General features: G+C 45.9%; 1 protein-coding gene across 6 annotated transcripts in view; it reads right to left on the bottom strand.

Moving 5' to 3' along the window:
- The window catches only part of LOC139673294 (USP6 N-terminal-like protein), an 81,642-nt gene that overhangs the window by 6,790 nt on the left and 48,320 nt on the right, over positions 1–26,532 (bottom strand). For 5 of the 6 annotated variants that reach the window (XM_071558709.1, XM_071558711.1, XM_071558710.1 and 2 more), the window contains 11 exons: positions 25,607–25,897; positions 20,579–20,652; positions 19,965–20,050; positions 19,078–19,117; positions 18,284–18,364; positions 9,582–9,689; positions 5,695–5,804; positions 5,017–5,065; positions 3,384–3,504; positions 2,423–2,517; positions 853–918 (listed from right to left, as the gene is read on the bottom strand). In XM_071558709.1, the coding sequence (XP_071414810.1) occupies positions 853–918; positions 2,423–2,517; positions 3,384–3,504; positions 5,017–5,065; positions 5,695–5,804; positions 9,582–9,689; positions 18,284–18,364; positions 19,078–19,117; positions 19,965–20,050; positions 20,579–20,644 (822 nt within the window). In that variant the 5' untranslated portion in view covers positions 20,645–20,652; positions 25,607–25,897. Of the gene's footprint in view, positions 1–852; positions 919–2,422; positions 2,518–3,383; positions 3,505–5,016; positions 5,066–5,694; positions 5,805–9,581; positions 9,690–18,283; positions 18,365–19,077; positions 19,118–19,816; positions 19,941–19,964; positions 20,051–20,578; positions 20,653–25,606; positions 25,898–26,532 lie in introns of those variants that run through there. The other variant, XM_071558714.1, reaches the window with a different exon arrangement.

The following is a 26,532-nucleotide window of genomic DNA, read 5'->3' as shown; positions in this document are numbered from 1 at the left end:
TGAGAAACAGGAGTGAAATTATATCCAAAATTATGGAGCAGCCTATACCTCCCAGCAAAGATCTAAGGCATTTCACCAACATGGAAACTAATACTAGTCCTACTGTGACATCTGAGTTCAAATTTAGGATGCTGCACTTACTCTCCAGACTTTGGCACAACTGACCATTTTACCACCTGCTACTGCAGACTTTGCGGCAGACTGCAAAGCAGTGAGTTCCCTCTCGAGGGGAAGAGGTCATCCACTGTTTTACAGGAGACAGGGCAGCAGAAAATTGAGACTGGGGCACACAGATGTCCTGAACATTAGCAAGTCTGGACACTGCATTCAAGTATGCAAGCACAATGCTGCCCCTAAAAATGGAGTAGTCTTGGCTCAGGAGTGGAAAATTAGCTCTGGACAAATCAGGGTAATTTTCTGATGCTTTCACATGTTTCAAGTCCAAGCCCTCTCCTTTGCCTGGAGCTGCTACACTGCTATTTGTTGAGGTTTGTGCCCCCAGCTCTTCTTCTCCCTATGCTGTTTCCAGAGCCAAAGTGAGGTTAATTGCCTTTGCAGCAGTGCCAAAGAGAAAGATCTCTTCCAGCTTTGAAGCTTATAGTGCTGCTGCTGCTGAGCCATCTCCCAGCAACTGCTTGAGATGAGGCGGCAGGAATTGTTTTGTCATTAGTGACATGCAGTTATTTTTAGCTTCTCCCTTATTAATTTTTTTGCCTTATGAGAGTGTGCATAATATCCCACCTTATAAAATATTAATACCTTCTTCAAAGTATGGTATTTGCAAAAAATCCCTGTCAGATTAACCATGCATGCAAACAGCAGAGAAGCAAAGAACCCCCACAGCGTCCTCACCCGGTCAATGAAACACTGCAGGAACCACTTGGTTGTGTAAATCCCTGTAGTCATCTGCTCCTTGTCCTTGGGGGAGACAGAAAGAGACAGGCATTTCACCAGGCTGGCTGCTGGAGGTTCAAACAGCTCATAAGATTTTGGGGGAGGTTGGTTGGTTCAGCTATTAATGCTGGGGTCTGGGTGCAGGATCTGGCTGTGATTTGTCTCCCAGAGAAGCCCCTGCTTTAAATACCAGTGCTGAAGCCCTGCTTTTGTCCTTTGCCCAATTATTGAACCTGATCCTTGAGGTGGACAGACATAGCTTTGAACAGGGATTTCTAGGAAAAGGTTTTCTGGCCTAATACCTACTCCCAGGGATTTACAAAAACATTCCAGGAACTCAAACTACTCACTCCTTGCAGACTACCATTTTTGATTCCATAGCAATTCCCATGTGAGCCTCTAGGAGTGCCAGAGCACCATCAAGACAGCTTTGAAAGCACCCACCTCCTTTGCACAGTATGGCTGCTGCAGGAGCAGGACAGCTTGACAGGCTAAGGAAAACTCTTAAAAGCCTCACCATCATCACCCTGGTCTAACAGTGCTGGGATGTAATTGCTGCTGCAGAGCCAATAAAGCGGTGGGGATGGGAAGAGAAAGAAGCCCATGGGATATTAATGGCTGGCTCAGGCCTTTGCTTTTGCTTGGTTCTGATCACCTGCAAGCCTGAAGAGCCTTCAGGAGCAAGAGGCAAAGCAGATTTCATAGTAATTCCCATTCTCCCTCCCCTACCTGTGACTATAATTAAGTGAAAACCTGTCCTGGCTCTCTCACTTTTACAGGTAGGTCTGGCTCATTTGCAGCATGAAGCAAGAGCTGTTGCAGATGACGGCAATATAAACAGCTTTTCCTGGAGCTGGTGTGCCACCAAGCCCCTTGGGAGCATCAAAAAACTTTAGGAGTCTGGCCACTGAATGCCAACTGTCTACACCAAATGCAAGAGTGGACAAGGCCAAAAAACCAAAAAGGGAGCAGGTGTTGCAAAACAGTTGCCTAAGATGTTAGACTGTGGTCACTGTGTCCTGCAGATGCTCCTCCAGCACCAAATGGGCCTGTGCCATCTGCTAGAGAGAAAAACAACTGGATGTGCCCAAGCAACAAAACACACTACAAATCTTATGTGCCTCCTGTCTTTTAACAACAGCAAAGCACTTGGACCTAATAATTACTGAATTAAGACTCCAGAAAGTTCAGCATCAGCCTTTGGCCTTTGCAGCTGGTGTTAAGAATACAGCCCAGCCTCAGTGCTGTATGTAGCAGCTCCTTCTGCTGCAGGCTGAGTAAGCCTTTCTGCCTGGCTTCTCTATTTTAGCAGTCCCTCCACTAGTAATGACCAGCAAGCAAATGATAACCATTTGCCTCAGCAAGACTGGGGCACCCCATTTAATTAATGCCTGCCTCTTTGTGGCTGAAGCAGTCCTGCATGGTTAGAAATATGTTCAGTTGTGCATCTGTTTGGCAGAACATTACACTAACTGCTTTAACATTAAAATGTGGTATTATTATAGGAAGACTGATAGCAAGGAGATACCATGTGCTTCTTCAGTTTGGGAAACAGTTTGCTTAAAATCTGTTCGTGGTGAGCTTGAAACCTCTGCAGCTTCGGGAACCCAGGAATGAAAAAACCTGAACAAGATGAGAGAAATAAAAAATAATCAGAAAAACTCTGAAGCAGTGACAGGGATAGCCTGATTTCTTAGAAACTCATCTCTTGTACTGCCCGTTGAAGTCAGCTGGACCACAGGGAGCCCAGCTACCTCCTTTCACTTCCCTCCCTGAGTCCATCCTTCACTCTGTCTACATGGGCAATGGGGACACTCAGACCAGCCCCAGCTGGTCTTTCTCACCCAGCCCCATAGAGCAGACCCCCACACATCCTCCAGCCCATCTGCCTGAAAGTTGGCTTGGCCAAGACCTCTCTGAACACACCTCAGTGCTTACCAAGGTTCAGAGAAAAGCTGAAGATGTTTGAACACCACAAGCTTGTGCAGTGTCCTGTAATCTTGGTTAATCACATTTAAGACTGTCCAGAGTTATCAAGCCATAAGGCTTAGCCCTCTGCCCATAAAATAACCCTCTGTGCGAAAGGATCTTTAATGTGTTTGAAGTAAAATAATATAGCACATTTAGTGGAATTACATACACATTTAGTGGATGCTCTTGGATGTACTTCTGTGAGACTTCCTATAAACTCATAACCTTGAGTTAATTGATTGCCAAGGGCAAGGCACTCTGGAGGGTGGATAGCACCTCTGTGAAAGTGTTAATTACTGAGCACTAAAGCTCAGGGTTCATAAAACATTTTTTTTTCTGGTAAGAACCTGTCTCCCTTCAACAGTGAAGTTCAGCTCTGTAGTCAAGTTGCACATATAGTTAAGCCTTACCGACTTTAATTAAACAAGTATGTGAGGAAAAACAAGGCCCTACCAACCAACCCAAACAGCCTTCCCTCTCTCTGTCAGACATCACTCCACATCCCACCCCAGCCTTACCATGCATGGCATGACGCTGATTGGTCAGCAGCTGTGCCAGTGCCCAAAACGCGTCCTCTTCATTTAAGTACATCAGGAGGATGGCTGCAATCTGACTCATCCCTTGGCAGTAGCTCACTTCCTGCAACAGCCAAGAGAGACACAGGTGCTGCCATGCCGTCAGAGCCTACTATAACGTTAAAACTGTGGCAGCAGGTCAAGCTGCCTATGGTTCCCTCTCCTCTTTTAATGTTTATCCTGTTTCAAAGTCTTTACCATTTACGTCCAAATTCACTGCTCCCAGACATCAAGAACATCTATCATGGCACTGACTCAGAGAGTAAACTGGTTTGGAAGGGACCTTTGAAGACCATCTTGGCCACCCCCTGCTATGGAAAGGGACACCATCCACTAGATCAGGTTACTGAAAGCCCCATCCAACTGGGCCTTGAACACTGGCAGGGATGGGGCATCTACAGCTTCTCTGGGCAACCCATTCCAGTGCATCACCACACTCATTGTGAAAAATGTCTCCTTATGTCCAATCTAAACATACCTCTTTCAGTTCAAAAGTGTTCCCCCTTGTCCTGTCACTACAAGTCCTAGTAAAAAGTCTTTCCATCGTTTTTATAAACCACTCATATATTGAAAGGCCACAGTGAGGTCTCTCCAGAGCCTTCTCTTCTCTAGGCTGAACAATCCCAGCTCTCACCTTTTCTTAACATGAGATGGGTTCTGGCCCTCTGACCATTTTTGTGCCCTTCCTCCAGACCCACTCTAGCAGGGCCTCCAGCAGGAGGTGAGGGCTTTGAAGACAATGTCATACCACCACACCTCTGCCCCCTGCTCGAGGGTGAGGGACAGAAAACAAACATAAGAAGTGCCTGCAGCTACTTCAAGAAATAGAGGATGGGATGACAAACAGCATGTGGCTTCAATGCTGTTTTGAATTCCCTCAGCCATATGAGCACTGAAGTAATTAAACAATAAATAAATGTGGTAAGCATCTATCTGGTATGAGGGAGGCTCCTCGACTAACCCCCTGAGCATCTTCTGTGCCTTTTGGGGTAACTGTCCCTGCCTGAAGTTGAAGGTAGTGGGTTCAGCTGCTAATTTAGGCTTATTCTGCCTGTGCTCTTCAGCTAAAAATGACTGGTTTGTTGTAGTAAGTCAGTGTTTTTAACAAGGATGCCATTTGGTGTAAGACAAGAAATCAGAAACATGACAGACTGCCAGGAGACTAGTGCTGGAAAGCCTAGACTATATTGCTGGAAAGCCAAAGGGCTTTAACATTAAATCCCTTGCTCTTTGCTCACACTCACCCAAACTGAATCTGCCAGATGTCACTTACCAGATGACAAAATGAACAAAGAAATGAAACAACTGTGCAAAGACTCTTGTACTGCCTGAGAGTCTTGCAACTGCCTGTACAAGCCAGTATTAGGACTTAAAATTGGAACTACCACTGGCTAAATATATGTGTGTATGTTATATATATTAAAAAACATATATTTTGTGTATGCATATATATATACACACAAACATACTTGTCAACAGATATATATATAATGCTTTTTAAAAATCTTCATTCAGAGATATATATATATTTATATAAAACACAATGTTATTCATGTTGACTAGACTTACTACTTACAGTATTATAAACTGAGTAAGCCGACAGAACATGGAAGAGTGCCTGTTGCCTGGGGAGAAAGAAGGATATTAAAACAGCTGAACCCAAAGTCTCCAGCATCGTGAGCACACCAACACATATGCAGAGAGCGCAAAGACTCCGAAAACACTGAGCCAGCTGGTACTTCAGCCTTTTGCAAGGAGCAGGGCTCACAGAACCAGAAAGCACCTTCCTCAGGTACTGCATAGGGCAGCCAGGTGTGACTCATCCAAGTGACTAAGTCATTCTGTCAAACCTCTCCAGCCCCACCTATTGTGGAGACCCCATCCCACCCAGATCCTGATGGGTCCACCCCATCACGCCAGCCAACCCAAACCAAGCCCTCTGCAACTGTGACCCTACCACCTTGGGGGACAGGGCACTGCAACAGGCTGGTGCTTGGGACAAGACTGGGGCTGAATATGGTCCAGGGTGGACCTCCTTGAAGGGAGAATCCACAGCCCAGCATCTGTGGGTCATACCGTGTGGTGATGGTTTGAGGAGCAGGCAGAGATGGCTTTGCTCTCCTGTGAGCTGCTCTGACCTAGGGTGCCAGTGGCCACCCCAGGCCAGGGGACTTCTGGCCACCCCATTCAGCTCATCCCCCACATATCTACGGGCACCAATGCCCATATAGCCACATGAAGCTCCTGTACTCACTTCACTCCGTAGCGATCCCGAAACATGATGTGGTTTCGGAAGGTGCGGTTAACGTCCAAATCTATCTGCTTGATTTCCGATGAAAAGCTCTTTGCTTGTTCTTTCATTTGCTGGAAGGGAGAGAGGCAGACAAGAGGTAGGAGTCAGACACCAACTCAGCCCACACTTCTCCCCACACAGTGAGAAAGCAGGCTTCCTAGAGCAGGAGTGGCAGCTTTGGAGCTGTACATTGTTATCCAGAGCAGGGGAGGCTGCCACCTTTCAGTAAGCAACGATCTGCAGCCCAGAGGTAAATCCTCAACCCCTTGTCTGTGCTGCTGGCCCAGAGGGAAGGGGATGACCCCACATTCACATGCTATGCAAGTGGCAGTTGCCAACCCAGACTTCGTCCATCTTCCAGTGCAGATACTGAATTTTCAGAATCTAAAACACAAATTCCACTCTGTTTTATTTTGATTTCTTTGTCTGGTTGGATATCAGAAAGCATTGAGAGCTCTGCTGGTGCTTAAGGAACGATACACTTCCTTAAGGAAACAACATGCAGGTGTACACACTGAATCCCTGAGCTCTTCATAGGCTCAGTCATAGCAAAGTCCAAACTGTTACAACAGATCACTATGAAGTGATCTCCAACTACTGCTTGCCCTGCAGAAGAGAATCATCCTAGGTTTAAGTTTCCATTAGAAAAGCAGTTCTAGGATATTCCCTTTGGTGCAAATTTTAAAGAATTGGAGGAGTCCAGAACAGAAACTAAACTCAAAGTCAAGAATTGCCACACAGATAAAGGACTGAAGTTTACTGCAAAAAAATGAAAATTCAAAATGAAAGTGAAGACCATTTCAACCAACTGTGCTCTCAGAGTTCCAAGCTGAAGATATTTCATGGACGAATCCCACTGCAGCCCCATTTGTAATCACTGTTCAGCCCTATGCTGCAGCCAAGGACCATTATGCTACAGCCAAGCATCTCATCTCACAGCCTTTAGCTACCACCAGTGATCAGGCCTTTCTCCTTTAATAGCTACAGGATTAATTGCATGAAGAAAATACATCTTGTGACTATCTTGAGGCAGACTGAGATCCACTGGCAGGTTAGAGGCAGTGTTGATGGGCTGCAAGCCCACCATGCCTTAAGCCTCGGGTCAGAACCCCTCCTAGGCCCACATAGAAGACAGAAAGTAGCACATCTGCACAGATGCTTATCATCTGCTCCAGCAGCTGCCATCCTATGAATGCTTCTCAGCCTGATACCAGGTGACTCCAGGCTGCTGTTGACCTCCTGAAGTCACCACATCAGCTCTGGAGAACATCAAAAGGTCACTGACACTGCCAACGCTTATGGCAGTCACAGCACCTTGGGAATATTAATTCCAACCTTGAAAGCAGCAGAATGGATGAGCAACAGTACAAGGGCTGTTTTGAACTATTGCCTGCACAAGACCAGAGAGGATAAAAGTGACCACAGGGTGATGGTCTAATAAACAACATAATTTCCCTGCTGTAAATACTGTGCTCTCTGCATACTACAGCTCCTTGCCCTCTACAAAGCAGGCAGACTACCTGGGAGAAGAGGACTATTCATAAGCACTGTGTTAGTTCAGTTCAAATTTCCCTGTTGAAGCCTCTCTTGTTTTCCCTGCCAGAATAACAAAGAAATCTCTCACAGACTACAAATACCCATACCTTGGTTTGTTTTGAATCACTGCACCTGAATAACAGGCAGAAGGAACAGCATTTTGTAACTTCCATGCACCAGGAGACTTTAGTAATTGGGCAGATGTAAACAAAAACCCCAGGATGAGTTATTCTCCTTTTTTAACTTGTTTAAATAACCTGGAGGTTCCACAGTTGCTCTGCTGAGCTCAGTAGAGCTGTGGGCCCTGCAAGCTGGTGGCAGAGCAGAGGCTGGGAAGCTGGAGTCCTGTCCCAGAGACCTTGTACAAAGCAGTGGGTAAAAGCCAGGATGCCTCTGCTCTGCCCATGGCCAGGATGTTTCTACTGCTGCCTCCTCAGCTCCCCTCAAGCCCCTTGGTTGTGGCAACAAACCCAGGGAGGGGCAGAGCATCAGACCTGCATCAAAACCAAGCATGGCGTGTTCCATGGTAGCCTCCAGGCTTTTTGTGCCACGGTTCATGCCTCAGGGAGAAATGAGGTGGCCTACAGGACACAAGTCTGAGGCTGAGGCTTAGTATCTTCTTGAAAGCAAAACCCCTCATGCAGGACGTTCACTGAGCCTCTTCTGGAGGAAATTAGGGGAGAGCTAATTACTGGCGGCAGGTGGCAGCAAAGAAGAGGCAGATTAAGATGAGCTTTTAGAGGGTTTGTATCCAGCAAAGCCTATTAGCCCTGAAGCTCCTGTTTATCACAGACCCCTCTGGAGCACAGATAAACTCCTTGTGACTTTCATTTGCTTGGATTGCTTCCCTGCCTGTGCAGCACAGCTTCGAGGGAGGGAGAGCAACTTCAATCTGCGTGCTGGGAGAGCTTGCTTGTCCTCTGCTGGCTGGGGTAAGCCCAGCCCACCTTCCCCAGGCCCCTGCGTGTGCCCCCATCCCACCACCAAGAACTACACTTGACTAGCTATAATGAGCGTTATCATCATCCTGCCTAATAGGCAGGGATTTTTAGAAACACCTGCTGGAAGCAGCACTCAGCCTCCTGCCTCTGAAATATAACTGTCTCCACAACACCCTGGTAAATAGTGCAAGCTAAATCACTAAACAAGAGTTTGGAAAATAAGTTAATTATCAACAAAGGGCTTCCACGCTGCCTATGAAAGGAGCCAACCTGGCTGAAATAAAAACAACAAATACAAAAAACCCTGTCACTAGGGATCTTGTTCAATGCATGCTACAGAAACTGCTTATTGAAGCCAAGGAATCCAAGCCTAAAGCATGCAGTGCTCTAGTAGGAAGTAATCAAAGGCAGGCTTTTCTCCTACTTTCAGAGAAAGAAGCGAGTTTTAACAGAAAATTAATTTTTATTTAATTTTAATACAGATTTTTAATAGAAACTTTCAAGACAGTCATAAAAAGACTGAAGATGGAAGATAAAAGAATCCACTTCAATCCAAGTTCTTCCAGTGCTGCCAGTTAACTTCCAGCTGCACTTCTAAAGTGGTAAGGCAGGATTCCAGGTTCAGAAATAAACGACTAACTTGCAAGACCTGCCCTCACCTCACCCTTATTCTGGTTTCTTGACTAACAGCTCCACTGTTGGCTGGTTCAGGGCTTCTCACCTTGCTGTACATGTCAAAAAGCCCTAGGTGACATTTTAAAGCACACACAGAGGTTTGGGGTACCCCCACCCAGCATCTACCCACTCCAGGGTACTCGTGCCTACTCCACATCACCCTTGGGAGCTCCGGGAACTGGGAGTGGTACCTTTGCGAAGCTTCCCCTCACTTGTCCCTGCATCTCTCCCTAAAGATGCCGTAAAACTGACAGCAACTTTGCTCACAACTTCCAGCACAATAAACAGGAGCACCATATTACAGAAAGCAGTCAGCTAACATGTGAAAGACCCCAGCTCTATACACACCCATAGATAAAGGAGTTTGTACCACTTGTGTTTTCAGTCCTCACTGAAAAAGCAAAGGGTCCTTCTCAGAGGTTGCAGCAGTTCACAGCCAGGATCAGGCCCCACCACCACTGCACGCTGTAGGATGCTCAGCTTGCTCCTGCCCTGTGAGGGAGCATGCAAGGGCTGTGCAATACCCCTGCCTGTTAAAGTATCCCCACAGGAACCTCCATTTCTCTCCACCCATGTGGGTGGAGATGGCGACATTTGCATGTACGACGGGTCTGACTTGCCCGGACTGATGATGCTCCACCAAACCAACCTCCCCATCCCGTTGCTCCTGCTGCCTCTGGCAGGAAGAGCCCGTACCTCATATTTTCCTTCATTCTCCTTCTTCATCTTCTCAACGTCCAGCAGAAGTGACCAAACCTGGCCTCGTACTTGGAGTGGGATCCCTTTGTACACTCGCCGGCACATCTGTGGGGAGGCAAATGTGCACAAGGTTAGCTGGTCCAGCTGGTGGCAGAACAGATTTACTCCATGGTTTGCTGTGGCAGATCACCAGACACCTGAGCAGACACCCCAAAGGGTCACTTTGTCTGCCTGCACTGGTGCAGAGAGGGCATCTCCAGTCTGATGGATGAGCTGAGTACCTGCAGCCATTTAAGACAACTACTCAGTCAAAATCATAGAATCATAGAACAGTTTGGGATGGAAGGGACCTTACAGACCATCTGCTTCCAATCAGTCTATCATGGTCATGGATATCTTCTACTACACCAGGCCGCTCACAGTCCCATCCAACCTGGCCTTGAACACTTTCAGCAATGGGGCATCCCAATCTTATCTGGACAACATGTGCTGGTGCCTCAACACCCTCACAGTGAAGAATTTCTTCCCAACATCTGACCTAAGCTGTCCCTCTTTTAGATTATAACTGTTTCCTCTTGCCCTATCACTATGTGTCCCATGTAAAAAGTGGCTCACCCTCTTTTTCATAAGCCCCCTTGAAATACTGGAAGGTCACTTTGAGTTCTCCATGGAGCCTTCTCTTCTTCAGGCTGAACAACCCCAGCTATCCCCACCTGTCTTCATAAGAGAGGTCTTTGCCAGGAACCTCCTGAGCTTGGAGGAGGTGACCCCTGAATATCAGTCTGCTTCTTTGGGCTCCTCTTCCCTCCAGGGCTTTATCCCGTGGTACCCTACCAAGCAGTTCCTTGAAGAGGACAAAATCTGGTTTCCTGAAGTGCAGGGCTGCAAGCTTGTGCTTTCGCCTTGCTCCCCTAAAGATCTTGAACTTCACCACTTCACGGTCACTGCAGCCAAGGCTACCCTTGAGCTTCATATTCCCCACCAGCCCCTTCCTGCTGATGAGAACAAGGTCCAGCATAGCACCTTCTCCTCATTGGCTCCTCTGTCACTTGGAGAAGGAAGCTATCATCAGCACATTCCTCCTGTACTGCTTACACCCTGCTGTGCTGTCCCTGCAGCAGGTATCACGGTGGCTGAGGACCCCTGTGGGGACCAGATCTGGTGAACAACAGGCTGCTCCTATCTCCCTATTCAGTGCCTCACCTGCTCAGTTGGTTGGGTGGCCTGTAGCCGACTCCCACTAAAGCATCACTTGTCCCTGGACTCTCTTTAATCCTGAACCACAAGCTCTCTGCTCTTCATCCCTTCCCAGGCAGAGCTCCATGCACTCCGCACTGACACAGAGGGTGATACCTACTCCTTATCTCTCCTGTCTGTCTTTCCTAAAGAGCCTGCATTCTTCCATTCTAACACTCCAGTCACAGAAGCTGCCCCACCACATCTCCCTGATGCCAGTAAGATCATAGCAATGCAGGCATACACACATTCTGTGCTTGCCCTTGGATTCCTCTTCAAAGACCAGAAAAAGCATCTTGGCTTTGAAGCCTTTAATCTGACCTGGGACTGCTGTTCTCATCTGGACCCTCAGGGACTGAAAGAAAAATACATCTCCCCTTGGAAAGGAGAGCCCTTACCATGAGAGCCACAATGACGTGTCCACAGCAGCTTTACAGCTTGACAAGTGGCAAAGCAGACTGCAGGCTACCCCAGGGGCTCTCCCCTGAACATGCAGGGCACTCATCAGGCAAAGAAAGTGATTGCAGACAAACATGCATATATTCACTTCATCTCATAAATGCCTCTTCCCTTTTACTTGTCCATAAAGTCTTCTCTCTCTAAAGAGACCATTAAATTTCAAACAAAAACAGAAAGAAGAGCTTTTGTTCCACCGCTGACTTCTCAGACTAGAAGAAAATGCTTCATAAAAAAGAAAAAAGCTCAGTTTCTGAGTCTTTTCCATGCTTTCATTCATCCCACCTATGAAATGCCTTGCAGCTGCAGTACAAAATCAGCTACTTCTCCAGGCTCCTGAGGACCCTTGGGTATGCTGCTGAAGGACCTGCCGCACATGCCCAAGCTCCAGCCGTGGAGTGTATTTATTCTGTGACGTGGTGCTCCCTCAGAACCACACAATTCCTTGAGAGGGGACAGAGGTGCTGGATTTCCAGTCAAGGCAATGAGCTTGGAGCTGAACAGGTAAGTGCCCAACCAGGCAATCAGCTGGAGCTACCATCACTGCCTTGCACAAGTGCATCTGACCACCTTCAAAATCCCTCTTCCTTTTCCACAGGGTGTTCTGCTTCATGCAATGCAGGCTGCAATTCACAGGGAAGCATCAAGATCCTAGCAGAAAGTTTTCTGGACATGGGCCTGCTGCATTGCCTTTGCATCTTACACCAAGTTGAACATTTGCTCCTCCTCTTACCATTCTTTTCTGACCAATTTTGCACCATCACCTTTTTTAATTCCAAATTTTTAATTCCATAACCACGGTACTGTTTTGGCTTGCAGACCCTGCAAGCACAGACTGACACCCCTCATTTCAGCACCATCTGCACTGTGCCTACCCAGTGCAAAACCCAGCAACAACAGCTCTTGTCCCAGAGGGTCAGCACAAGACAAGACAGCAAAGAATTAATGCCACTATCCCAGTCAAAATAAGTATATAAACCAGCTCCGTAATAAGTGTCAAGATCACCATGTAGTACTAGGACAACTACAGGTGTGTGAGAATGCTTTTCCACCCCATTACGATAAATATTTCAGTATTTCTGCTGACACAGAAAGTGTCAGTGTAATGTATCCTGATCCTGTAAGTGTAATTCACATTCAACATTTAAAACTCCATTCTCTGCACTTCCCAAATGCTTGCTCTGCCCAAGTGTTAACACCTGCTTTGAAGGTCCAGTCTATAGCCAGGACCAAATCCTGCAGAAATCCTTTACCAGATCCTGTCCTCCCCTTTCTATGCACCAAGTAAGAGCTGCTCCCCTGAAAAGCAACCTCAGTAGCAAGATACGCCCATGGAAGACCACCATCCTGTTCAACAGCATCCTGCATTTTAAGAGGGACATCACTAATTCACCACCTGCACATCCAGGGGAGTTGCTTCTGCTCCTCCAAGCTCACATGGGGAAGGTGCTCCTGAAGACAGCAAAGCCTTCACACCATGCAGGACAGCTTCACCCCCACAGCTGAAAGGCCCAATTCCTGCAAGTCATTGAATCAGGATGGAAGAAGTGCAGTGCATCATGAGACACAAAGCAACTGGATTAGATGAACCCCATCCCCAAAGTACCACTGGCAAGGCACCCACAAAAGCCTGACTTCTGCAAGCACTCGTGCCTTCATGAAAGAAAAGCTGAGGTGGGATCAAGACATTAGAGTATGAATCAATTCTGAAAAAAACACCAATTCAGAAAACATTATTTATTTCCAATGGATTAGGAGAGACTGACAGCTGCCAGGGTAGATGGTGTAGATGGTGCTCAGCTACGTGGGAAGAAAATAATTTTGTTTTGAATTCCCAGAGCTGGTATTGTTGTACTTTACTGAGTGCAACCCTCAGTGGCATATAGTAAATGTCTCTAATGATTTTCTTTGCACATATGTGGAAGGAACAGGGTAGTTACAAAACATGCTGAGATGGAACTGAACTCAAATACCTTCCTGTTATTTATCCAAGGGCTTTCCTCCTCCCACCGCCTCCAGACATGAAAGTGATAAAACCTCAGAGCTGTGAGTCACGCAGAGGAAAAATGAGCAACTTTTCTGCATTGTGAAAATTAAAGGAAAACAGAGAAGTTACCATTTCAAGCAGCATTTATCCTGGGATGAAATGATAGAGGTAAGACATCAGGTGATGACAACTCTCATTTCATGTGAGAATCAAAAACAACCCTGAAGGTCACTACCTTCCATCTCTTACAGACTGCTCAGCCCTTACAGATGGGAAGAGGGCCCCTAGATCAGGTCCCTTGCAGACTGACAGACTGACCAATGCATGGCAGGAAGAACGGACATTATCCCGCTCCACAGATGGAGGTGCTGGTGATCAAATCAATAGTCCAAGACACTGTGCAGAAAGGCCATGTCAGCCAAGGACTGAACCCATGGTGTTTAAAACTTGCACCACGTTTTGCCATAAGATCATATTCCCTCCCTAGGCTTTAGCATACAAAGGTTGTGGCACAGAGGCCATCAGCAAAATATCCCTGTATCTCCCTTCCCCATGCATTTAATTTGTGTTAGATGGGAGGGGGAAGACTACAGAAGAACAGATCTGAGCTCCATCTTCCTGCATCAGAAATCTCCTCTGAGAAGTACCAACCAAGTGCTCCAGGTCTTTAATTAGAGAGGTGGATTCACTGCCTTTAAAGACAGAACATCTTTTTGCAGTAGTTAAGACACTGCAGTTAAAAAGGGTTTGGGAGAGGTGGGTTGGATTTTAAAGCAGAATATACACATTGCAGATCACCTTCACACTTCGGAGTCTGTCACTGTTAGCTTCTCAGCCATGTGCATGGCTCACCAGGAAAAAAGTGCAAGAGCAATGCCCAAATTTTGGGTATGCATGGTGACGTCCCTTTCAAGCCTCTGCACATACCCAGCATATACCTCCAACATCCTGAAATGGGGTGCAGCCCTCCTCCCTCGAATCCGTTAGGGCTCAAAAGTGTTCCTTCTGCAGAGGAAGAACTTCTTCACATCCTCTACCACTGATGCTCCAGGGTAGCTGAGCTATGAAGATCTTCCCCTGGAGTGGCAGGTGAAGCTTCTGCCACCACCATGGCCACCATCGCCCCAGAGAAATGGATTTCTTATTTGTACCAAAAAGCTGGCTAATTGCACAAAGCCAACTGATTGATAATGTGGCCATGCAAGATACTTGGCAGACTGGACATTGCTGCACGTCGCTTTTTTGCCATACGGATAACGCTTACTTTCAACTCTGCTGTTGTGCCTGCAGCTGGAGCCTATGCAGCTACACCTGATGAGGTGCCAGCAGGCCTGCAGGGGCTCCAGCAGCAAAGCCGGGGCAAACTTAAATCCTAAAGCTGATGGGTTGTGGGTAGGAATTTCCATTTATTGCCTGGGCTACCTTTGGAGGAGAGAAAAATGCAACCTGCTTTTCCAAAATAGAAAAAAAAAAAAGGAGGCAAAGCCATGCTGAAGTTCCCAGATGCAACCTCCTTTCTTTCCCATGGCATTTCCATGCAGAAGACCTGACTTCAGCCAACCCTAACATGACAAACGTCTGCTGACTCTCCCTGGCTTTAGCAGACTATTTTGTCCTGGGAGTCTGTGTCAGTCTATACAGATCCCCAATTCATCCTAAACCGCTTTGCTGGCATACATTGGATTAAGTGCTCTGCACTCCCGTGACCTTAGCAGAGACAAGGCTACCACCAATGCACAAAGACAGGCTTTGCTTAAAAACCAGACATCTCTGACTGAAGACATCCCTCTCTAAAGGTCCCATCCCACATGGACAGCAACAAGACACAGCTTGCAAATGATGCAGAGGTCACATCCTCTTCCTATGACTGATACTTCTGGCTGAAATCCATCTACTTCAGGGCTACGATGAACAAATTATCCCACTGTTGGAGTGCACACAGCACAGCCATTTTTCTCTACAAAACTGTTCTGCCTGAACTGTTATGTTTTTACATGCACCAACCATTTCCTAACCTTCCCAAGCAGAGTCAGGATTTAAACTTGCGTTCAAATCAGCAGTGAACAGGACATAGACCACCCAACCCTCCCTGTGCTGAACCCCAAGTTACACAATATAGCACTTCTTTGCAAGGTTGACATAGCTTAACTCTACAAAACTGTGGTCCTTTCATGGACTCCTTTATTTTTGTACCTTTTAATTTGTGGAAGTACAGCAAGAAAAGCACTATTGCATCATTCTAACCCCACCTATGTGAAGAATTGTGCTGGTATCACTTTTTGCTGATGTTGCTACTGAAATTAAATCATATAGCTACAAAATGTGTCTAGAACAGAAATAGAGACAGATCTGAGGTGATAATGAGCCCAGGGTGCCTCAGGGCATCACTTTAATTAAGATAATCCTATTTGTTGCTCATCCTGAAACAGGTTATGCCAGAAATTATTTAAGGCATAGCCAGGCCATTCTGAGCTAGGAACAAGTCCTCCTCTTTTTTTCACCCTTATTTCCTATAGACTATGACAGTCACAAGACCCAGACTGCAATCAGCAGCATGCAAGGATGCACTCCGAGTGGAGGTGGAGCTACAGAAGGCCAAACCTGCTGCTCTTTGGCAATGGCTCACGCCAGGGGTCTGAAAAAGCTGCTTTCTTGCCCAGTTATGGGGATCAGTGCCCTGATGGGTACACAACCTCTCTCCTCCTGCTGACATTTCACAACACAGACGCTGAGACAACCTGAGCTCCAATTAGATACTAAGATTCTGCAAAACATCATGGCCTGCTTGTTAAGTCCCTCTTTGTCAAGCACTCAATATGATCAGATGTCTGCCAGGCTCCAGCATATGAACTGGAACTCAAAAAGTTGGCACTGAAGCCCTGAAAGTCCTAGCCTGGAAAATAAGATGGGTTTTTATACCATTCAAGCAATCAGTCAGGGCAACTTCTCTGCAAAACTGCTTGCGATTCCTGCAACAAGATTTTTTTCCCTCTAATAAAGCACAGCATATCAAAATGAACTTCAGAGGGAAAGTTCCTGTCTTCACTAAGAGGAATTTTTCAAAGATGACATCCTAGTCATTGTTAAAATAACACGGAGCTGCTGCCTTGTGACACTCTGGTTTCTATCATGTCAGCAAAGTGCTGAAGACAAACCTGAAGAAAACATGCAATGTAGATGTGGCAGCCTGAGCACTCAGAGAGGGAACAAAACCAACTCACCCTGCTTTAGAAAAATCAGATCAAGGGCTTGTCACATTTACTTTCGTTAGAAAAGAAAACATAGCCATCTCAAGGGCATGACTGTGATCTCAGCGTAAGGTCCTTGAAATGCCACAGCTGAACTGCATCCAGCTGTGGCAGTAGGAATATCTGAGCAGCTTTCATGCTCCTGACATGAGATTGGGTTGCACACCCAGGTGAAGGATACAACCGAAATTTACTGGTTTTTTAAAGCACTTCTTTTGTGCCTCTCAGGGTCTTTGCATTTAATGCTGTGTGGCTGCTACAGACCTTACTGCCTCCACTTGACTTGCTGCAAGGCAGCAGGGTGTTAGGCTGGACAGGACTGAAACCAAAGCTCCTTTCTACTCCCCAGGGTCACCAGACTGCTCTTTCCCTGCCCGGGGCCAAGCACTGCTCCTCTGTCTGCTGGGAGAGGGGACAGCCATTTCCAGTCCTGCAGCATGAAGACAATGCCATCTCTGTCCCTAAGAGTCATTGACCATTTACAGGCTGTTATAAATAACATCCTTTATTCTACTACAAGAGCTCTGTGATTTTCTGACCCAAAGACCCTCAAAACCCACTCACCAGTCCAATTCTTTGCCACACAGCAGATCTGAGTGACGTCAGCTGCAGTGTGCTTAATACACACTAATTATCAAGGTAAATCCAAAATAGATGGGGATCACTACAGCTCCACACTCCTCATGCCAGATTGTCCCCACCAGGTGTCCCAGGGAAGTTAAGATGTGCTAAAAACCCACCCCAAACATCCTCCAGAACCTGAAGGAGTTCTCTGCACTCTGCTGGAATTTGGTGGTTTACCCACAAGCCCACTAACCAATTAGTGCTAACTTCTAATTAGAAAAAAAACAAGCCACGTCAGTGTCTCCAATTTTGCCTGTGCAGCTGCACTGATGAACAAAATAATCAGAACCACTCTGAAGTAAACAGAAAGATTAGAAAACCGCAAGTCCATCTCCACTCCATCCCTGCTGTAATGAAGATTTGGTCTTTTTTTTTTTAAAGGATGTGACTACAGCTGCTCTTCAGCTAGGTAAACCAGACGTCCCTCCTGATGGCTGGGCAAAGAGGATGCTCTGCTTGATGCTGTCCCTACAGCTATGCAGATATTCTGTTCTGAGACTTCTTTCTGCATAACCCCTTCAACCTAGCTCAAATTTCTCCCAAGGACTCTCAGTAGGAGCTAGAAGCAATCCATACAAACACCTCACTCCTCCTGCCAAACATCTCCACCCTTGATTTCCACAGATGGTTGGAATTTCACACAAATCTAACACCTAAGTGGCATTTCACAGACACATCTAGGAGCAAAATACAAAATCTAGGTGATGTTCTAGACAAATAATTCTTCCTCCAAGGAGAATTACAAGGAATATCAACTGGACAGATCAGTCACAACCACATCATTTCCAGGAGGTGGAGACACAGAAGATACCTGTGGAGTGCACTGCCCTCTACTCTCACAAGGCAGGGACCCAGCTGGGCACACAAACACCTCTGCTGTGTTCCCACTTGCACAGGGAAGCAGAAGTGCAAACTCATCAGCAGCATTTAGGAAATGCTTTTTAAAACTATGTAAGTCAGAACAGGACTTTTCCCTTGAGTAGTAACCCAGAAATTTCAAGGAAAGGTTTAAAATGTTAAAGATCAATTAGTAGAATAAGGCAATATTCTAGTGCTCTCTGGTTTCTTTATCAACGTTTTGAAAGCCTGACTCATCATAAGGATGCATCATACCCACCCTTCCAGACACATGCTCTTTTCTTCCTCACCTTGTCACTGTTTCTGTATTTGCCCCATTTCTTCAGCATCTTAAGCCACTTGTCCACACGTTCAATTTCCTGCTGTTTTTGCTGGTGCAAGGGAGAAGACAAATTTAAGAAAAAAAAGCCCCAGAAGATAGCTCTTGAAAATACAAAATTTCATTCTCTTAAGTTTAAATTTCTATGCAAAGACTTCATATTGGAGAGGGGAATAATCCACAGGTGCTGCGGAAACTGGTAATTTCAACCCATGGTAACTAAAAGCAGCATTGGTAAAAATCACAAGATACACAGGCTTAACATAGATAAATCATTTCCATGAGGAGTACTCCTTCACAATAAAAATCTATACAGGTTCAGCTAGCCTCAAATTGCATCGCTGTGTCAGATCGGCAGAAACATGACACCAAGGAGTCCGTCTTAGCAGGATTCTAACAGAGGACATGCTCTCATCTCAGGGAAGATGAGGATGGAGATAACCTCTTTCCCCTGCACATGCAGTCCCCTTTTCAAGCCACAGCTGCTGAGCACTGTGCCAAAGCAGAGGGAAAAGTCCAAAATTACTTTAAAAGGTGCTTTTATAGTGCAGCGTGGAGGAAGGTAGATGCCTGACGCAGGAAAATAAAAGCTCCAACAACTGAGCCTTGTGCAGAGTTCCCACCTCTGGGCGAGTAGCAGTGACCAGTGGGTGCTGGCTGCTTGCTTCACTCTCACTTGCACCCTCCTTTTCTCAAAAAACATTCCCTCCCCAGATGGTGTGCTAAGGATGCCACATCCATGATGACAGAGCTGGCAGTTCTCACCTTCTCCTCCAAGGCGGTGCGGGTTGGCAGCTCCTGCTCGCTGGAAAAGCAAGGGGTCACTGGTTACTCTGTGGGCAAGAAAGGATGCAGAGGAGTGTGGGGTGCTGTGGCTCAGGGACCACCTCAGAAACCTGAGGGGATATGTCTTGGGGACTTCAGGCCTTTCCTAGAGCTGTCCCCAATGCAGAAGAGGTAGAGGAAGCATCATCCAAAACCCTAACACCCAACAGAAGCTGCTGGGAGGTAATCAAGCACTGGCCATAACTGGAAATCCTGGGCATACAGCTCTTCTTCAATACACATATAATCAGCAATTAAAAGGGCGGGAAAGTGGAATTTCTGGACAGCAATTGCTTCAAATCCCACTCCCCCACACAGAATGTCTTCTATTACAACTTTTGTTCAGATTTGGAATAAAAATAGTTCTTTTAAGCATTCTTCCCAGGCACAGGGTGTGCATCTAATTCATCTGCACCTCGCTTTGGATGGGGATTACCCAAGGGAAGCAAAGATGATCAGATATATTGCCTCATCTCTTCCTATATCTCCCTGAATCATTAGGTGCAAACACAAGAGCCTCTTGCTCTGTGACAGACCGTGGTCCTTCATGGAGGGACAGCAGCACCAGACTGTAACTTCTAATGCCAGGCTTGTGACAGGAAACCATTTCTGAGCCTTGCCTTGCAGCAGATTCAAAGCATCAGTGTTTGAACATGCATAGTTGAGGAAGGAGGCCCACCTGGTTTTTCCTCCAGCATTTGGGATTGATCAAGCCAAGCCACAGAGCAGCTTATAGGAAGGATGCTGGGCATGTCATGCTTGGTGCAGAGGGATGGTCTGCATACACACACAGGTCAGAGAGGACAGGAGTGGGCAGGAGGACTTACTGCAGGAATCCAAACCGGTCTGTAACTTTATACAGAGTGAAATCAGCATCTTCCCAGTGGTCAATTGGAGCTCCTTCCTGTCTACCCTGAAAGCAGAAAGGAAACCCATGAGCTGGTCTCAGCAGGAATGCCCCGCCCCAGTGACTGCATCCCAACTCCAAAGCCCACACCCCTCTCTCCTCGCATACTAAAAGGCACAGAGCCAGAAAAGCAAAACCTATGCTAAAGAGACAAATAAACACCAGCAAGAGAAAAATGCACAAGTTCAGCCTATCCAGCATTCCATGTGTGCCTCTCTACTGGCTGGGAAGGGCTGTACATCAGAGAAACCAGTGCTATCAGGCCATCCTGGGGTTAAGGGAGCATTGAAGCACTAGAAGCCCAGCACCTTTTGGTATCTGTGCAGAGCACACATGGGATCCTCAAGAAACCCCAGGAATGTAGTGAGAGGGTTGGGGCAGGCAGAAGGAGGCAGGGAGAGCTGGCACGAAGCCTGTTGACATGAGGGTTACTAAGATAGTGCTGCAGGGAAGCAAAACTTATTTGAAGCATTCTTATCTACTAAATAGCTTCAGCCTTAGCCATCATGTTGGGGAGAGACACGAGGCTGGTACCTTCTCATATTTGGCAACGATCTCTGCTTTTTCCTGGGCTATTAAAGACTCTATATCCTTCTTCATATCAGAAGCTGTAAGAAAAAAAAAAGGAAGGGGAGAATAAAGAAGATATGTAAATGTGTACAAAGCATGGGAAATATTTTAGAAAAGTGCTAATACAAAATGCATTTGCTGACAACTTTAGCTTCCAACCAGATCACATACCTAGAATTAGGCTGAGGTTGAAAAGCTGCTGTACAAAGCATATTTGGAACTTGCCTGCACACAGCAGGACTGCCAGCTCCCTGCTCCCTGCCCGGGGACACAGCCAAACCTGAGCAAGGGGGAGGCTAAAGCCAGGCCATCACAGGCCACATTACCCAAACCTTTGGGCCACTGCAGGTCTCTAATGCATACCAGGAGCTATCCTGACCTCCCTTCAGGAAGAACAGGTCAGGGTTCTAGTCAGGACAGCCTACCCGAGCCTCTGACTGAATCTGCATCTCAGCAGTGGTGCTTGCTATCAAACAAGCTAGAGCAGCTAAAGGCATCGCACTTGGGATCATCTGAAGGATGTGATTATTCCTTGAGGGGAAAAAAACTGGGGGAGATAAGATAAGCAAAAGCATCAGCACACTTGTAGGCTCAGCCCACTTCTCTACACCTTCACATGTCTGCAAGAGATTATTTGTCTCATCTTAACAACTCCTCAGTGCAGCTTGCTCATTGCCACCATGTCTTTCAAGTATGGATGGAGATAGCTGGAAAATCCACCTTCCCCTAACTCTTCATTTTGAAAGCAGCCATCACTCTTAAGTTGCCAGCAGTGTGACAGAAATATTATGCCACACACAATATAACCAGGGTACCAGGACAGCTCCTCTGTGACCCATTATCAGCAGCACAGGCATGGCACAGCTTGACATCCATCCATACAGACACTGGAAAAAAGCAGAATCTTCATGACAGGAATGGGTGTATCTTTCATTATTCACTCCACAATCAAAACAGAGAACAGACAAAAATATTAGAATATATTTTGTCCTTTTATTTTTTCCAAGCCAAAGCTCCTACTTCAAATGTGAACTTTGCTCAATACATTTTAACCACAGATTAATTTTTCCAAGTAGAAAGGTCTGAGTAACTACCTCATCATGTCACCTAATATAACTGCATCTCCTCCCTCTCATATCTCCTGTGAAGTTTAACTCAAAGGCAATTTCACTATTTCACTCCCTCGCTTTTGACATTGCTTTTTTTGGTTCTTACGGGGCAAAACAAAATCAAATGTTGTCCTCTATGTGCTGCCAAAAATACAAACATTCTGCAGGCTACAGGGAAAAATAAACAGTATGCCAAAGTAAATAGGAATTTTTCAAGACATTTACAAAGTGAAAGCTATTCTGAACGTCTCTAACCACAGACTGTAACAGAATAACCAAAGGAAGAGCAACTTTGTAACATGGGGGGGGGTTTACAAAGGAGACAACAGCAAGAACACAATACATTTTGGCATCCACCTCTGCAAAAGCCTCTCTGCAGCCAGAAATGCCAGACTGGTGCAAACAAGCCAGTTTTGCATTTCATGCCTGGAATATGCACATTTGTTTTCTCTTTATATCGTAACAGTACAGAAGTCCAAATTTAGGAAAAAACTTGAAAGCAGAGAAAGTGTTTGATGGAAGTGGAAAGGATGGAGACAGCAAGGTGGCTGCACCAGCCGGATCTGATGACAACACCAGCTTTGTGGATACAGAGTCAGTGCTGTGGTTGACCGGGTGACTTTCAAAGTACTAGAGAGGAAGCAGATATAGCTTAACTCTGTAACAGCCTCTATCAAATATGGATATTTTTATTATTTTATCCTGCACATAGTCAAACTTCAGAGTAGTTTGACACCATGAAGTTATATAGCATTTGCTTGAGGGAAATGACACCTTAGGTATATGGAAACTACTGAGACATTTTATTTTCTGAACAATTTGAGGAAACATATAATTTGTTTTCATTGATATGAACAGGCTTCCTACAAATAGGAACAAGCTGTACCTACCACGCTTCTCCATATAGCTATATATGACTGCATACTTTTTTTTTTTTGTAACACCATTTCAAATCAAGCCTGCTACCCAATTTTCTCCTGCCAATACTGTATTTTCCTACTAAATAGATTTTTTTTCCATGACAAACCCACAAGATTAAGCTGCTATGAACAGGAACAGTAAGAAAATGTGAATAATGAGACAATGATACTACATAAATTTACTGGGATATAAGCAACAGAAAGCTCCAAGCCATGCACACTTATATTCAACTGGGAAACAAAGCCATCAAGTAGTTCTTTTTAAAAAGAATAAGCTGGAAACACCCACAATCTGTCATCTCACACTCAAACTTGCCAGTTTACAATTTAAAGAAGTAAAAATTAATCCAAGCATCAGTAAACCTAAAGATGATTAATGAAAATGCATGTTACTGTGTACCTGCACTGAACATTATCTAGGCATCAGCAAACCTTAAATAAAACACCCAATTTCTGGATAACAACTCTCCTGAAATTTATTCACCAGCTGGGATCTCAAGTACTGGCAGTGGGAAGAAGGCATCTGCACCAAAAGCCTCAGTGTGTTCTCCATAAATCAGATTTACTGTTATAACCTTCACATAAAGTCAGTATTTTTCCAGTCAGATCTGCCAAGCTCCCATTGCCCCATGTGAAGTGGTACCCACTGGGACCAGCCTGGCTGGGAGCATGGGAACCTCTGCCCACCACTCACCCAGACCATTGTTGCAACCCCGCTCGCTGCCCAGAAGAACCAAACATTTCCCATGGCCCAACAACAAGTGGTCCTTGTGACACAGCCCAGGACACACACATGTCCCCTGTTACCCTGAGTCACAACACCATGTCTCATGCTCATAAACCCACTAGCAATTGCCCTGCCAGCACTTCCACCAAGTGTCATTTGGCAGAAGGGCTTTTGAAAATAAAAATATCAGTGAAATCTTTTCAGGAAGCACACCATAGCAACATGTTTTCAGTCTCTGGCTGAATTTGAGGGTATTCTGGAATCCAATTTTTAAATCTTTTGTACTGCGAAACAGTATTTACACACGAGTCATTTGAGATTAAGACTATCTGTTTTGGTTATTTAGCAGAAGGTCATTGAAAAAGAAGAAATGGTTTGAGGTGAATGTTCACATTCTAAATGCATCCATTGAACTTCAAATAGAGACTGCTGCTAGGAGAAGAAAAAAGCAAATTTTGACACACTGTACTTCACCATCACTCTGGCCTCTATAAAACTGAAATTACTGCTGTGGAATAAAGTTAAAAAGATATGTACTTACTACAAACACATCCACCTCTGCTGAAACTCAACAAGTCACTGTTCCTGTTTCATATTCTATTTTAGAAATACATTTTATCACAGCATTTTAGGTCTTTAGCCATCTATGTTTCATATCTACAATTTTTCCTTTAGGGAAAAGTTTTAAAAGAAAAGCTTATGCATCTATGCAAGTGGAAATGCTTATACAACATCTGCTGAGAAGCAAGACCCTCTCACAAGTCACACCTGCAGCCTGCACCACCTCCCAGCAAAGCAGTTGCTCTCACTTGCAAAGCCACTACTAGTTGTAACGTGACTCATGCACTTGCATGCCGTGGGAATAAACCCGGCCATGCAAAGCAGTGCAAGTGGCTAAAAACCCTATCATGGCTTTTTTAAGTGAATGAAACACACCACAGCACCATACAAACCACACAGACTCATGTCTTGGAGCAAACTGCCCACCTTGGTTGCCTGGTACAATTCACAGGGCACAGTCAGTAGCTGCAAGCTGAGGGGAACTGTCACCATAGGCTCTTCTTCCACATGCTTAAAGCTTTTAAAAAGCAAAGCCACATGGTTACACCACTGCACAAACCTATCAAGCACAGCCAAAATGAGCATGGCTTTGGAACAGCTTCAACTGCATCACCATGGCCCGAGGAAACCTCAAAGCTTCTCAAGACACACAGGAGGGGCTGTGGGCTGCTGCAGGGGAGTGCCAGCATGCATGGCTGTGTGCCCAGAGGTGACAAGACGAGGAGGACGTGATAGCCACACGTTGCTGACTGCAGACAGAGCTTCTGCTTCATGAGAACTAGCCCCCACACCGAAGTCAACCTGCGCCCAAGTCTTGCAACAAGACTGGCCAGCATCTGCATCTCCGGTGTTGCTACTGCTGTTTGTTTGCTAGAAACCCAATTCCTATTCCAAAATGGACAACACGCTCTGTGCTTGCACCGAGGACTTCTGCTGATCATCATCTGCAGCTTTTCTCTCATTAACAAACCCAGACTGCAAACACCCTGGCCAGGCACCAGCTACAAAACAACGCATCACTGGACTGTGCATCACCTACCTTAGCCCAAACTTGGCACACGCTTAAAACCCTTTTAATACTGGAAAGGAAATCAAGACCTGCACTCTCAAAGTGAACTATGACTTCAGGAATGAAATTACTATCAAGCAGGATGAACCAAGACACAGGACATCCTGTTTGCATGTTTATTTTCTTGACTACAATCCCAGAGCACACAAGCAAGCTTTTTTGCTTGTTTGAAGAGAGTAAGGAGCACCAACTGAATTGCAAGGAGGTTTATGATTCAACTGTCTTGGTGTCTATGAAAATGACTGCACATAGATCACTTTAGATGAATTGCAGATGTGTTACAGAAAATTCAAATGAGCTCCTATCCTAGTAAACTTGTATCTAGAACTGCACAGGATGCTATGCTGGATAAAAACATGGTCACCTCCTGCAGCAGAGGAACTGGGAACTCCTAAGGAAGAACCTCTCGCTTTGATGCCATCAGCAGTATTCCAACAAGGCAGAGCATTCAGCATCATCGCAGATGAGATCCTGCTGATTTATTAGCATGCGTACCTACAGCACACAATGGCTCTCAGGGCAATACTCATCTCCTCCAGAGTCAGTTAGTGAGTTTGGAGAAGACAGGATGAAAACGCAGCCCAGCTTTAAGCAACGCACTCTTACCTGAGCCTTGTATCAGGTGCCGAGATGCATCAGCTCAGCTGAAGTTGTCCACTCCCCGTAGGCATCTACCTGGCAGGAACCAGCTGTCTCTGTCATGGGGTGGCAAGGATCCCCAGTTGCCACATCTCACCAGTCAAACACCCTTTGGCTTACTCGTGTTGGCCCAGCTCAGTGCAGTGGCTCTCCTCCACTCTCCACTTCTCTGGCATGTGAGAGCTCACCACATATGGCTGGCAGGAAAGGCAAGGCAGGAGGCAATCCACACATGTGGTCTCTTGACACCCAGGCTCACTGCAAAGGAAATAACAATTTGGTAAGCTTTACAGTTCTAGTAGAATTAAAGACCAGTCCTCTACCAGCACAGGGGTCTTTCTACACTGAGATAAAGGCAGGTCCCATTGGAGCAGGCAGCAAGGCAGCATCTGAGCCTCATGGGGAAGGAACAGGCTGTAACATCAGGGGACCCAAGGCAGAAGGTAAACTGTGTGTGGCTGCATTGCAAAAAAACAAACCCTGGTGTGGTTTTGCTGGCCATTTTCTGGCCTGGTTGAGTGCAGGAGATAGAGGGGTTTCCCATGCAGGTCTGAGAAACCAGCACACCTTTGCACCAGGAGGCACATTGTACTGGCCACTCAGCAAGCAGAATATATCCCCTGTCCAAGGCAAAGGCACAGTATTACACCCAACCTGAAATGACTTAAGAGCATGATGCCACCAAGAAGGGCTTCAATGGAGGGTCCAGACTATTTCTGATGACTTTGGTTCAGGTTAAGACCATTAACACAACATCACTGACTTTCCAGGCAGAAGAGCTGGCACTGGCTGTGCCATCTGAGGCACCTCCCAGCACTTGCAGTTCCTACCTGATACATCCAAACATGTAGCACAGTTCAAAGGACACCAGAGCCCCATATATAGCTATTGTT

Source organism: Pithys albifrons, chromosome 6, assembly GCF_047495875.1.
Source record: "Pithys albifrons albifrons isolate INPA30051 chromosome 6, PitAlb_v1, whole genome shotgun sequence".
Lineage (NCBI taxonomy): Eukaryota > Metazoa > Chordata > Aves > Passeriformes > Thamnophilidae > Pithys > Pithys albifrons.
The sequence above is the reverse complement of the archived record's forward strand: the minus strand, read 5'-3'. Positions and strand labels throughout refer to the sequence as shown.